This window comes from Nerophis lumbriciformis, linkage group LG05, assembly GCF_033978685.3.
Source record: "Nerophis lumbriciformis linkage group LG05, RoL_Nlum_v2.1, whole genome shotgun sequence".
Classification (NCBI taxonomy): Eukaryota; Metazoa; Chordata; class Actinopteri; order Syngnathiformes; family Syngnathidae; genus Nerophis; species Nerophis lumbriciformis.
This window is the reverse complement of record NC_084552.2, coordinates 51,240,419-51,255,997: the sequence shown is the minus strand read 5'-3', so window position 1 is coordinate 51,255,997 and position 15,579 is coordinate 51,240,419. Positions and strand designations below refer to the sequence as shown.

The 15,579-nt window shown below is 41.4% G+C and overlaps 1 protein-coding gene across 6 annotated transcripts in view; it reads right to left on the bottom strand.

Annotated features, from left to right (window-relative positions):
* The window catches only part of anks1b (ankyrin repeat and sterile alpha motif domain containing 1B), a 261,822-nt gene that overhangs the window by 33,539 nt on the left and 212,704 nt on the right, over positions 1-15,579 (bottom strand). For 4 of the 6 annotated variants that reach the window (XM_061959543.1, XM_061959540.1, XM_061959542.1 and 1 more), the window contains exon 28: positions 7,921-8,012. In XM_061959543.1, the coding sequence (XP_061815527.1) occupies positions 7,921-8,012 (92 nt within the window). Of the gene's footprint in view, positions 1-6,204; positions 7,172-7,920; positions 8,013-15,579 lie in introns of those variants that run through there. The other 2 variants (XM_061959545.1, XM_061959544.1) reach the window with 1 other exon arrangement.

Below are 15,579 nucleotides of genomic sequence, written 5' to 3'. Positions count from 1 at the left end.
GAAATACTTTTTAAATTTAGGGCTGTCAAATGATTATTTTTTAAATCAGATTAATCATGGTTAATTACAGGTGATTACTCGCTTCCGTAATTAAAATGGGCTTAAGACCCCAATATTTGGACACAAATGCAATTTTATGGTCAGGATGTCATCCAGGAACGTTTTTCAACATTTTGCCTGAATGCATGTCATTTATTTGCCCAAAACTTGATAAAAGTTTTATCTTAAGTTCTTTCAGGCTGTATTTCGGAGTGAAAGTTGTCAGCAAGCACACCAGTCTCTTCTTTTTGTACAGACATATGCATTGATCTGATCACTGGCTGTATAGCGGTTCAGATAAAAAGAGCTTGTACGGTCAAAATAAATTTGATTAATCTAAATGTATTCATAATTAACGCAATATTTTTCCTTTGATAAATCACATGAGTTTAACTTGTCACTTTTGACAACCCTACTAAATTTTATCGACTTAAAATTGTGGTTGTGGGGTACAACGACAACGTCCTCCATCTTTTTTAACGCCCAGCATCATTGAAACTGCTAATTGATTTGTTACACATGGACATAGTTGTAGTAGTGCAGTGATTCTCAAACATTCATCCATAGAATCACTGGATTAAAGTAGTGTTTTATTTTCCTTTATTCATTTTTGACAACCTCTGAGGAAGGCAACAGTTTTGGCCGAAACCGTCAGCTACGGAAAATAAACACAAGTCTGGCTATAAGAATAACAAAATCGCAAACACTGTGTTGCCGTTCAAACTGTGGCCAAAATAATTAAATATACTTATTATATAAAACCTCTGCCTTGTTATTAATTAATACTTAGGCCTACTACGCTACAGTATTATATTGTTGGTCATTGAAGTGTTTCTTTTCCTGAGGGGGTACTTGGTGAAAAAAGTAGTGGAATTGACATTAAATGTTAAATTTTGTGAACAACTAGTTCATCAACTGCAGTACCTGTAGGCCGTTTCCATGGTGATGTGATCATAGCTGCAGGTGAAATGTCCAACTCCTCCATCTATCCAGTCGAAGGATGGAAGTTAAGGAGGAGGTTATGGCTATTAATTGTAAAAGAGGGAGAAGAATCAACCTTGGGACTTCACACACACAGCGTTTAATATATGAACAAACACGGTGGGGTTAAAATAGAATAGGTTCAAACTAGGGATGTCCGATAATTGCTTTTTGCCGATATCCCGATATTGTCCAACTCTTTAATTACCGATACCGATATATGCAGTCGTGGAATTAACACATTATTATGCCTACTTTGGACAACCAGGTATGGTGAAGATAAGGTACTTTTTAAAAATAATAATAAAATAAGATAAATAAATTAAAAACATTTTCTTGAATAAAAAAAGAAAGTAAAACAATATAAAAACAGTTACATAGAAACTAGTCATTAATGAAAATTTGTAAAATTAACTGTTAAAGGTTAGTACTATTAGTGGACCAGCAGCACGCACAATCATGTGTGCTTACGGACTGTATCCCTTGCAGACTGTATTGATATATAATGTAGGGACCAGAATATTAATAACAGAAAGAAACAACCCTTTTGTGTTAATGAGTGTGAATGGGGAGGGAGGTTTTTTGGGTTGGTGCACTAATTGTAAGTGTATCTTGTGTTTTTTATGTTGATTTAATAAAAATTTAAAAAAATTAAAAAACAAAAAAAACGATACCGATTATAAAAAAAACGATACCGACAATTTCCGATATTACATTTTAACGCATTTATCGGACATCTCTAGTTCAAACTGCTTCACACACTGGGGCGGTACTGCTAGGTTGGCGGAGTGGCCGTGGCAGCAACTTGAGGGTTCCAGGTTCGATCCCCGCTTCCGCCATCCTATAGTCACTGCCGTTGTGTCCTTGGGCAAGACACTTTACCCACCTGCTCCCAGTGCCACCCACACTGGTTTAAATGTAACTTAGATATTGGGTTTCACTATGTAAAACGCTTTGAGTCACTAGAGAAAAGCGCTATATAAATATAATTCACTTCACTGCAGAAGTTGATGGAAAATAAATAATGAACTGGAAAGCATCCATTTAACAAATAGCAGCCAAAAAAAGTGTTAGCTACTGAACTGGAAAAAGGTCTACCTGTCAAGACGTGGACGTGAAGGTAAATACATATTTATTAGTGATGGGTCCGGCAACACCGATGCATCGGCGCATGCGTCGAGCTCATAGAGCGAAACCCTGTGTCGGTGCGTGTACCGCTTTTAGAAAGTCACGTGACCGATCATGAGCTGTTTTGGTCACGTGACCGATACGCGAACTGTGTCGCACTGACGCCTCCTCTGTGCCCTGTGAGTGGGTCTTTTCTACAGCCGGAGAAATAATAACTAAGAAGAGAAATCGTCTAAAATGTAATACGTCGGAAAAACTTTCCTTTTTTTTTTTATAAAAATGTGTAATAAAATAAAATTAAAAAAATTCCCAGTCCACAATCATCCACAACACGTTCTCTTAGATTTCCATGTTATGATGCATGTTCACATTTATTGACTGTATCTAAAAAAGATAAAAAAATATTTTTATTTAAATGAAGATATGAAATAATCCTAAATGAAATACAATGACTTGGTTTATATTATTGTATATACTAGGGCAGGGGTCACAAACGCGGTGCCCGCGGTCACCAGGTAGCCCGTAAGGACCAGATCAGTCGCCCGCTGGCCTGTTCTAAAATAGCTCAAAGATTTAAAACATGTCATCAAAATTCTAAAATGTATCTTAATCAGGAAAAATTACTAATGATGTTCCAAAAATTATTTTTTTAATTTTTTCAAAATGATTCAAATAAGCTAGTTTTTCTCTTCTTTTTGTCGGTTGAATTTTGAATTTTAAAGAGTCGAAATTGAAGATAAACAATGTTTCAAAATTTTATTTTAATTTTTTTCGTGTTTTCTCCTCTTTTAAACCGTTCAATTAAGTGTTTTTTTCATCATTTATTCTCTACAAAAAGCTTCCGTAAAAGGAAAAAAAAATGTACGACGGAATGACAGACAGAAATACACATTTTTTTATATATATAAATGTATTTATTTAGCTATTCTTGTTTAAATCACACTTACGTGTAACTTACAAATGACAATACATTTATTTATTTAAGTGTGTATCAAACTGGTAGCCCTTCGCATTAATCAGTACCCAAGAAGTAGTTTTTGGTTTCAAAAAGGTTGGTGACCCCTGTACTAGGGCATAAAATCAGTGTCAGTTGAGTCGGTCCATAGGTTGCCTGTAGTGATTTTTAATGTCCAGCAGATGTCAGTATTTAGTGACACAGTATCGACACAGTATCAATACAGTTTTGCAATGTGTCGAAACGCTTCATGAGGCCTCATCAACCCATCACTACAATTAACTAAGAACACGAAACAAAAACACTTACTGTGGCATGGCATGAAGCATGAATAACAAAGGTGGACATGAATATCATGGGTAGCATGGACGGATAGATAGATAATGTCACCAGGCCGACTGTCTGGCAACAACAAGCTTAAATACTGGTGACATGATTAGTGAAAACAGGTGCGTGACTCAAAATGAGAAAACGTGAGACAGGTGCGTGACATGAGGATGTGAACCAGGTGAAACTAATGGTTACTATGGTGACAAAGCAAGGGAGTGAAGACAAGAACTAAAAAGTGTCCAAAAACCAAGTAAAACATAACTAAACAAAACATGATCACAGACATGACACTACCCTTAAAAGTCCATTCATTCCTGGCTCAGCTAACATGTTAGCTTAATTGGCATCACCTTAGTTTAATCGAACTCCAAAGCCAATAGTTGGGCTGTCCATGTATGGTGATCTTTATAAACCACGTCGTTAGTTAATGATTCAATTTGTTCTGCTTTAAACGAAGAGATGAATTTATGTATTAGAATATTGGAAGAAAGATGCCTGGCTTACTTTCACCCGGAAGTGTACCGCTGCCGGACTCGAGAACGGCGGTCTCGAGGTGACCGGAAGTTAGAGCTTTTTATTTGAAATATTATCGTTTTTTTTATATAAAGCAAGAAACAGACACAAACTAGTGTATGTTTTGGATACATATACAAATAAAGAGTAAATAAATAATAAACAGTAAAAAAAAACAGGGTGGCAATTGAGGCACACTTTAGAACAGGGGTGTTCAAACTTTTTCCACTGATGGCCGCACACTGAAAAATCAAAGCATGCGGGGTCCATTTGGATATTTTTCTTTATCGAACCTATAAGTGTGGATATATATATATATATATATATATATATATATATATTTTTTTTTTTTAATTTTTTTTTTTAACCTTCAGGGCTCCCCTCAAGCATGGTCCAGGGGATACGGAAGGGTCTCAGTCATACAAATGTTAGGGTTAGGGTTTATTTATTTACTATAATTTTTTTTAAATTTAAATATTTTAAAATATCTACAAGTGTTATTATTTGATATTTCCTTTTTTTGTTTAATGTCCATTTGTTTAAAGAAAATGTTTTTTTTATGACAAATACACAAAATACGTATTATTTTCCACCCAAAATATGGGTAAGAGTGAATTAACTATAATTGCATTTGATGTTAAGTAATTGGAGCCTTAAATAGATGAATAATTCATGACAACATTGATTTTGAATCATTATATTTTTTTGAGGAATTACCGTTTTTTAAAAATAAAATCCATTACATTTCTCAGAGATCCAAAAGGGTCCCATTGAAGTGTTGAAAATATGTCATACTTGACACCTAAATCTCTAAGTCAACTTCAGCTTTATCCGTCAATTACTGTTCAAGTTTTTATTATTTTGTTACAGTTTATTTTTTTCCGTTTGTTTTATGCCCTTTTTGTAATAGAAAACTTTGTTTTTTTATGGAAAACACACACAAATGTAATATTGTCCCCAAAAATATTTCAAATTGAAATATTTGATGTGAAGTAATTGGAGCTTTTACTAGGTGAATAATTCATAACAACATTCATTATGATTCATTATTATTTTTTGAGTCATGACAATTGTAAAGAAAAAAAGCCTGCATGGCAGCTTTGTGTTATCAGTCAACTTTGCAACTTTTTCTCGTTGAATTACACCTTATTTCCCTTTCTTTTTAAAATGTTTCTTTGCTAATAGATTTTTTAGTATGGGCTGCAGGCTGTTAAAAATGTAGCTGTGGGCCGCACTTTGGACACCTCTGCTTTAGACTCTTATATTGAAAAAGCGTGGCCTAGCCATAGCGCATGCTAATCATTATATCCGTAAGTGTTACCTGTAAGTGTAATGTTAGCGTTGTAGCTCACATAGCTATGCTCATGTTGCTAACATAAGCTGTCCCACTACATGAGCAATGGGTCAAACGATACTGAAGCATCGATGCATCATGATGAGACGCAAGAGTGATACCGTGTCCCTCGAAGTGCAAAAAAAAACAACAACATGTGACCAATACAGCTGCATTGACTGCGAAGCGACAAACTGTGTTTATCAGGAAGCATTTCTTGTCTAGCAGCTCGTAGTGAACGAAGTGGAGGAGTGGCGTGTCACGTTTTACACAAGTTTTTGTCACCTAAATGGAATTTAAAACAAGGAAACACTTCCGAAGTCTGGTGATCATTTTTGATCTTATAGCGCCAACTAATGTAAAAGTTTTTAGAAACACAGTACGAGTACAGTGTCAATACAGCAAGTGAGTGTGCCATACAATCACAGAGGCGTCATTTACCTGTCACTACCCACTCCTTAATATTACTGTGTTGTATGTGTTAGGGCAGTCGTGTCCAAAGTGCAGCTCGAGTTTTGTTGGCCTGCTGCATATTGTTGAAATTAAACAAAAACTAAGGGAAAAAAAGCCGCTAATGTAATGACAAAAACCTGAAATTGTGATACTAATAAATAATAATCAGATGCTTTGCCACCAATAAAACAAAGCTGACACAAAGTTTTATAGTTAAATGTGTATAGGTTCTGTCTTTAGCATTTTTATTATTTAATTTTTTACAAAATATAGAATGGCATCCGCATAATTTACATTTACACTATGTAAGTGTACAAGTTTGTATTACTGCTTTGAGTCTTTTTCTTCATGGGCCAATACTCTTCTTCTTCTTCTGCTCACAGGACTGATTGATGGTCACAGGCCGCAAATGTTCATCGTACTCTCACACAGACGAGGAAATAACTTATGACAAGCAATTATCCAGAGAGGGTCATGGTTGTACAAGTCATATTTTATTCCATGTGCTTTACAGGGTTATAAATAATGGCAAAAATTACAAAAAATCAGCGTGCTGGAAGCCCAAGCCTATTTACATGAGTTGGTCAGCAGTGATATCACGCCAAATACATCTCTACAGAATCTACCACCTTTCAAACTCTTTATTTTGGTAGCTCCTTTTCCAGTGCCACATACTGCAAGTCCTTTATTATTCTGTCCATCTCTTACATTACAGGTATGAACAATGAGTTGGCAAAATATCTATGTACATTTTATACGCGGATAGCCTCTGATCCAAATAATAGAGCGACACTACCTTTGAAAAATAGTCCGTCTGCGAGAGAAGAGCCCCTTGAGAAGTGATGGAGGGTCGACACATTCGCGCTTCTTTTTAAAGGGGCCGCCGGTCTCAAGCGCATAGAAAAATAATGTAACATTAAGACAACAGTAGACAAGAATTGCACAAGATATCATCATGGTCATATAATAATACTCTCATGTTAAACATTGAAATGTCGGCCGATACCAGAAGATCGTTTTTAAACTTCTCACCTTCAAGTGTATTTAAAAAAGAAAAAAAAAAAGAAAAAAAAAAAGCAACATTGACACGTGCCCGCTGTCCATCTCTGTGTAGACCTCCCAAAAGTTCAAAGGTCGGGGGCTGCGTTCAAACATTCAGAGTGGACGGTCTGTCGCCATGCAGTTTGTGTGTGTGTGTGAGTGTGTTTGTGTGTTGGTCCAGTGCGTCAAGCCTCAGTGCATGATGGGAACGATGTGTAGTCAACCTTAAACACGGGGATTGGGGAGGTGGGGTGAGGGGGATGGCGTCCATGTTTGTAGTCTTTTCAAAAGTGTGCAAGAGCGTCCTGTTTTGTATTCTACGTGCGACAAGGTCCGTGTTTACGGCTGGCTACATTCTTTGATTTCCGCAGTAAAAGACATGAGCGTCCGCCACTGCCCTGCAAATGAGATGACATCACTTATCGAGAGAGCCCTCACATGAGCTCCGCCTCTGCAACGCCACCCACCGACAAAAATGGCCACCATGCGTCTCACAAGCCACATGCTGAAGACACCTTTTTAGCTCGTCCCCGGTCCCCCGTGCCCACCCGCTCCCAACCGTTACTCAAAAACAACGACCGCCCGGTGGGAGGATACAAAACACACACGATCAACTTCCCGTGTTTGAAGTAACAGAAAATAAATGACAAGTTTGTTAGTGTTTCAAATGAAAAGGCCCCCTCTCCTCTTAGCACGATTTAAAGACGCATTCAAGTTTCGGGAGGACAATTAAGAGCGAAGGACGGAGGAAGATGAATGAGAACAAAAAGAACAGCTCGAAAAACAGGAAGTGGAGTGGTGGGGAGGGGGGGGGACGCACCTCAACCACAGCCCTGGGTTCAAAAGGTCATGCGTCATGGCGGTGTGAGGAACCAAAAGGTCGTCATGCAGTGGACAGGCCGGCCTAACAAAGGAGGAAGAGGAGAGGAGAGGGGAGTGGGGGGGGGATGCTTCGCTTTGTGTTTGCTCATCAGCGGCGGCGGCGGCGCGCAGTGCTCGAGCCCCACTGAAAAAACCTCAACGGTACGGCGGGAGGTGGGCAGGGTCGACCTCTCTGAAAGGCACACACACGCAGGAGTGCACAAGGCGGAGGACGGAGGACGGGGGAGGGGGGGGGGGTGTATGTTAAAAAATAGTGGTCTCGTACTTGGTGTTGACTCCTCTCTTGGCCTCCTGAGCCGGCTCCACTATCCACGGCACGTTGGCGTGGCCCTTCTGCTCCATGGACGCCTGCTCCATCTGCCAAAAAACAAGGACAGGGTGAGAGGACGAGGACGCAGACACACAACACCACGTACTGCCCGGGACCAGGGGGAGGAAATAGCAAGGCCGCAATCTTTGAAGTTTGGCTGACACGCTGCTGTGAACCGATCATCATCACAGCGTAAACCTCTCAATCTTATGACACGCGCACACAAACACACACAAGAGTGCAACATCTGCAGTCTGGTCCAAAGTGGCAGCCTCGTGGGCCCCACACGGTGTGATGTATGGATGGTCGCCATGTCTCATGACAGATGGAAGTCCACACGGAAACAAGGCAAAGGCAAACGCAAAAATAAGCTTTTGTGGATGTGTTAAAGTTAAAGGCCTGCTGAAACCCACTACTACCGACCACACAGTCTGATAGTTTATATATCAATGATGACATCTTAACATTGCAACACATGCCAATACGGCCGGGTTAGCTTACTAAAGTGCAATTTTAAATTTCGCGCAAAATATCCTGCTGAAAACGTCTCGGTATGATGACGCCTGCGCGTGACGTCACGGATTGTAGAGGACATTTTGGGACAGCATGGTGGCCAGCTATTAAGTCGTCTGTTTTCATCGCAAAATTCCACAGTATTCTGGACATCTGTGTTGGTGAATCTTTTGCAATTTGTTCAATGAACAAGGGAGACAGCAAAGAAGAAAGCTGTAGGTGGGAAGCGGTGTATTGCGGCAGGTGTTGTGCCGGATAACGCACACCCGCCGTAGAATGCACCCCCTTGACTGGTGTGCCGGATAACACAGCCGGTGTTTCATTGTTTACATTCCCGGAAGATGACAGTCAAGCTTTACCATTGGCCTGTGGAGAGTTGGGACGACAGAGACTCTTACCAGGAGGACTTTGAGTTGGATACGCAGACGCGGTACCGTGACTACGCATGCAGCTACGGCTTCCAAACATTTGATCGCTTGCCCGTACGTGCGTGCCGCTATGTGCATGTCACGTATGTAACTTTGGGGAAATATATGTGCTGTATGAACTTTGGGGAGGTGAACGGTACTTTGGGCTGTGGGATTGAGTGTGTTGTGCAGGTGTTTGAGTTGTATTGGCGGGTTATATGGATGGGAGGGGGGAGGTGTTTGTTATGCGGGATTAATTTGTGTCATATTAAATATAAGCCTGGTTGTGTTGTGGCTAATAGAGTATATACAGTATTTTTCGGAGTATAAGTCGCACCTGCCAAAAATGCATAATAAAGAAGGAAAAAAACATATATAAGTTGCACTGGAGCCCGGCCAAACTGTGACAAAAATACGGTATATGTCTTGTGTTTATTTACTGTTTTAGTCATTCCCAGCTGAATATCAGGTCCCACCCGCCTCTCACAGCATCTTCCCTATCTGAATCGCTCCCACTGCCCTCTAGTCCTTCACTCTCACTTTCCTCATCCACGAATCTTTCATCCTCGCTCAAATTAATGGGGAAATCGTCGCTTTCTCGGTCCGAATCGCTCTTGCTGCTGGTGGCCATGATTGTAAACAATGTGCGTATGTGAGGAGCTCCACAACCTGTGACGTCACGCTACTCGTCTGCTACTTCCGGTACAGGCAAGGCTTTTTTATCAGCGACCAAAAGTTGCGAACTTTATCGTCGATGTTCTCTACTAAATCCTTTCAGCAAAAATATGGCAATATCGCGAAATGATCAAGTGTGACACATAGAATGGACCTGCTATTCCCGTTTACATTAAAAAAAATCGCATTTCAGTAGGCCTTTAAAGTACCAATGATAGTCACACTCACACACGAGGTGTGACAAAATTATTCTCTGCATTTGACCCATCACCCTTGATCACCCCCTGGGAGGTGAGGGGAGCAGGGGGAATCATTTTTGGTGATTTAACCGACCAATTCCAACCCTTGATGCTGAGTGCCAAGCAGGGAGGTAATATTTCCATTTTTATAGTCTTTGGTATGACTCGGCTGGGGTTTAAACTCACAACCTACCGATCTCAGGGCGGACACTCCAACCACAAGGCCACTGAGTAGGTTGATTTGACTTGATTTCCGACTTCGGAACTGGAATGCTCGGAGCGGACGTCACTCCTACTTCCCACTTCCCAAGTAAATGGAAGGCAGCATAAATGCCAGAGTTGAGATATTGTTACATGTTGTTGTTCCTGGATTGTCCGCACAAGAAGCAAACTACGTTTTGATTAAGCCGCTGTTCAGGGCCAAATCCCGTTGGCCAGATTGTGCGGGGAACTTGCGGCAATCGGACAAAGTCACACATAATAGGCGGGGCTTGGTGGAATTTGCTTCAATTGGAGCGACTGTGGAGACGTTCAAGTACCTCGGAGTCTTGTTCACGAGTGAGGGAAGAGTGGATTGTGAGATCGACAGGCGGATCGGTGTCTACAGTAATGCGGACGCTGTATCGATCCTCAGTGGTGAAGAAGGAGCTGAGCCGGAAGGCAAAGCTCTCAATATACCGGTCGATCTACGTTCCCATCCTCACCTATGGTCATGAGCTTTGGGTTATGACCAAAATGACAAGATCACGAGTACAAGCGGCCAAAATGAGTTTCCTCCGCCGGGGCTCTCCCTTAGAGATAGGGTGAGAAGCTCTGCCATCCGAGAGGAGCTCAAAGTAAAGCCGCTGCTCCTCCACATCGAGAGGAGCCAGATGTTCGGGCAACTGGTCAGGATGCCACCCGAACCCTCGGGAGGTGTTTCGGGCACGTCCGACCGGTAGGAGGCCACGGGGAAGACCCAGGACACGTTGGGTCTTCCCGGCTAGCCGGGGAACGCCGCGGGATCCCTCGGCAGGAGCTGGACGAAGTGGCTGGGGAGAGGGAAGTCTGGGCTTCCCTACTTAGGCTGCTGCCCCCGTGACCCTACCTCGGATAAGCGGAAGAAAATGGATGGATGGATGGATGGATGGATGGATGGATGGATGGATGGATGGATGGAGTGACTGCAACATCGCAAACTTCTGAAGGGTCTGCTTCACGCAGTGGCGGGCCGTGCGTTTCCCACCTAGGCCTTCAGTGATCTCTGACTTCAATGATTACCTCTCAAAACACCATATTTGATGTCACCACATGACCATTGCTGGAGAAAAACTGTCCAGGAACATATTTACACCCTACTGTGCATTGAAATACATCAACAGTGTCCAAAACAGGTTATTTTCTGGCGCATTTAAAATAAATTAAAACGCTTCAGCTATTAAATAAAAAATATACCGCAAATCCTCTGCTTCGCTTATGCAACTTCCGGTCAATAAAGTTTGATTCAAAGTACACACTTCTCAAAGATATATTACCTGCCCTGACCACATGATGGCGACAAATACACATGTCCATCCATCCTCGTAACAATGTTAATTAAATGACAAGCATGACACACATTAACAACAAGAGTTTACAACTTTTAGTTGTAACAGAACAGCAACTGTCAACAACTTGTGATCTGATTGGCTATCGCAACTGTCTCTCACCTTTAGGGGTTCTCAAATGTGTTCTCAAATTCATCCGTCTGTTGAGTATCCAATCACAGGATGCATAAATGTCACGTTCAACGTGAGGCCATCTAGAAGGCCTTACTGACAACAACTCGTGATCTGATTGGCTATCGCAACTGTCTATCAACTGTATGTGCCCCTTCACTTACAGTGCACGGCGGAAGCCTGCATTTAGGATTCTGAAGGCGTCTGGCAGATTTGGTACAGCATGGCAACATAAGCCTGCTGAATTCTGATTGGATACAAACTAAAACTAAAAACAACAGCACTGGAAGGAGCATAATATGACATGAAGAGAGTATGAATACTTTTAGATATTTAGGGAAAGTAAATAAAAAAATAATTGTATCTTTAATTATGATCATGATTCGTGGTTATGTTAGGCCAGCAGAGAAGGCCTTGCTGGCCCTGACGGCACACCACTTGCTTCACACTTCTGCCCACTGAAGCAGGGTTGTCCAAAGGGTGGCCCGGGAGGCCCTTTGGAGCCCGCAGCGAAACATTGCGAAGGAGAAGCGAAGCCATGTTGTTAGCAAATGCAGAAGCAGGATGGCGACGACAGAAGGCGGCGATCCGCAGAACAACACTGGAAGCGCTCACAGATGGAGCGTTCCCCTTCCAAAAACTCAAATCATAAAATCAAGAGAAGGGAAGGAAAAGCGTGGAGGACCTGCGACTGAGCTTTGTGAGGAAGATGGAAGAGTCGGGAGGGAGGAAGAGGAGGGTGGAGAGGAGGCCGGTGGGGGGTGTAAATGTGGCCCAGTGACCAGCGGCTGGAGGGGGGCATGATGACCTGCACAGGGGGCATACAGAGATGGTCAAAGTGGGCGTGCTCGGTCCACAACACAACAGCCATCACCGTGACAACCGCGCCTGTGCTAAACTCATGCAAGAGTGCACATCAGCGCATGGATTGGCGCAAGATGGAGAATGGCGGGAATCTGAAGCGACACACATGAAGCGAGAGGCGATTAATGCTTATTGTAATGTAGCAGCAGTAGAGTCAGCACGGTGGATGTGCACGTGACAACATCCATCATGGCTGCAGGCACACTCACTTCCAGCGTCTCACACTTCCTATTTCTGCTCCAGTCTCGCCACGACACACTAACTCCACACACACACAAACACCAGTGACAGATTGTTGCCGCACAAAGATCAAATGCCACAGAGCTGCCCTGCTTTCTGCCCACAGTCTCCCAAACGAAGCTCCAACCCGAGGACACGATCACACCCTGAATGTAGGGCACGACATAGACAAAAGTATTTGGACTAGGGCTGCACGATTAATCGACACTGAATCGACATTGCGGTTTTAATTAGTGTGATTACGTCACCGCAGGAGGCTGAGGTTTTTCTTTTTTTTCTACGCCGGCATTTGAGTGACAGACATGTTGGCCAATCAGAATTGTTGAGCCTGGCCTTTACTCGTTTCTCGCTTCAAACAGAGAGAAAGAGGTCGCGCTCTCTGCATCGCTCTCACAACCTCAGCTTGTTTGTTTTACAGTACAACTAACTGAACGCAGTGAGCCCTTCAAATCAGCTTCAAATCGGATGGCAATATAAGCCCATCAGCACAGGTGAAGGAGCAAGAATGCCGTGATCACCTGATGACAATAAACAAAATGACAGCATCCGATCTAATTTTTCCAACTGGGAAAACATGTTCTTTAAGATGTTCCATATTTATTTAAGTGACATTTTGCTTAGTCCATTTTGTGTTTTTTTTTTTTTTTTTAAATTTAGGATAAAGTTATTTACTTTCCAATTACAGAACAATGCTAAACAATTCTACAGTAGTGAGAAATAAAAGTTGATATCCTTTTAAATGGTTACTTGCATATATTATGATTACATTACAATTTAAACATTGTATAGTTTTTACCAATTATTTCTTCCGTTTAAGAGCATGATGTGGGCCAGTGATTTTCAAACTATGGGTACGCGGGCTCCATCTTGTGGTGTGTCAAAGAACCACTTTATTAAAGTACAGTGTTTTATTTTCAAACAAAATGTTACTGTTCAAACTGTATGTAATGTTAGAGTGGCAAAAAATATGAAATATATTTGTTGAATAAAACGTCTGCTTTGTTTTTAATGAATACTTAGGCCGACTACACTACTGTATTTTAAAGGTTTTTTTGAGGCGGTACTTGATGATAAAAGTTTGAGAACCACTGATGGAGACAAACGCTCTTGGCCTGTCTGCGTAAAGCAAAATACTTTCAAAAAGTAAATTATTGCATATTGTTTGAATGTGTGGAACCTTGAGACAAGAATGTTGATTCACAGTCCAAAAGTAACTCTACTTGGTATTTTTCCAGTTTTATGCATTTATATGTATAAAAAAAATAAAAATCGCAAAGCGAATCGAAATTTTGGAGAGAAAAATCATAATTACGTTTTTTGTCAAAATCGTGGAGCCTGCATTTGGACTCCTGCAAAAGTGACTTTGGAGTCCACAACACACTCCTTGTACACTAGTGTGGGAGCTCTGACACGTGCACCGTTGTTATTATACTATACAAACTCTACAGGTATAGATTTTTCTTTGTCCCATTGGAAATCAAAGCACTTATCAACAGAAAACTACTGTAATAACCGCATGCAATAATAAGGAGTGCAATATTGGGATAGTCCAATACGGGAGGTGTGCAATACGGGGGGAATGTAATGTGTGATCTCATAACTAACTGATATACCTGCGCACTGTTCACTGTATTGTCGGATGAACTGTATGTATGTATGTATGTATGTATCAGTGACGTGCAGTCAGGGGAGGCAGGTGAGGCAGGGCCTCACGTGCCATCATGGAAAGAAAAAAAAATGTAAGAAAAAAAAGAAATTGTTATATGTATCTAGTGATTATACCATAATGTCATTTTCCATTTAACTTCACCAGTTTTAGATTATTTTTATTCAAAATCGCTGAATTTTCACATTTGCCGTTCAAATACTGAGAAGAGACTTGCGGTTAGTCAGCAGCCAGTTGAGGCACGTCACTCAGTTGAGCCTCACCATGGATTGCGCAATGACTCGGCTAACTGCTGGCCTGCTGTGCAGTGAGACTGTATTGCTATATGAATTATATTATACATTTCCATAGTTTAGTTAGCTGAGGTATATAATGTACAGTGTATTTTGTTAACAACTGTATGTGTGTAACGCATTTCTTGTGCTGAGCGATCATAAAGCTGCTGCAAAGACGCACTGTGTGAGGCTCGCAGTAATCCCGCCTCCTGGTGGTAGAGGGCGCTAGTGATCCCAGAGATAATTCTTGCGACTACTCGGCTGCAGAAGAAGTGACAACAAGCAGCAACAGTTAGCAGCGATCGTTTATTTTTTTCCTCTTGCCTGGACTATTAACATGGAGGATTACATATCTAAAATAAAACAGTTTTCTAAACTGGACTTTCAATCGAAGCAGGAGGTAATACTTAAAGGAAGATCTCCATCGAGACAGAGAGACTTTTAAAACTGAAGAAAGATAAGGAAGACTTCTATAAAAAGTTATCGATGCTTTTGTTCAAAAGGAGCTGCGCATGGACTTCATTTATAAGTAAAGGTAAGACCATAATAACGTTTTTTTTAATTAAATGTGCTTTTTTGTGTGCTACAGTTTGTATGTGTAAAGTTAAAGTCAAGTTAAAGTAGCAATGATTGTCACACACACAGTAGGTGTGGTGAACTTTGTCCTCTGCATTTGACCCATCCCCTTGTTCACCCCCTGGGAGGTGAGGGGAGCAGTGGGCAGCAGCAGCGCCGCACCCGGGAATAATTTTTGGTGATTTAACCCCCAATTCCAACCCTTGATGCTGAGTGCCAAGCAGGGAAGAATGCTGGTATGAGCTTTTAAACATAACCCGTTAACTGCTGCCAATCAAATGGTGAATAAGATACTCTTTAGGGTTCATATGTTTGTAAATCTGACTGTGATGAAGTCAGTGCCTCACCAGCCATGAACCTCACCGCACATCGCTGGTATGTATGTATGTATGTATGTAAAACGCTGTGTCTTGATTTCCAAGACAAATTTCTCCTCGGAGACAATAAAGCTAATTATTATTA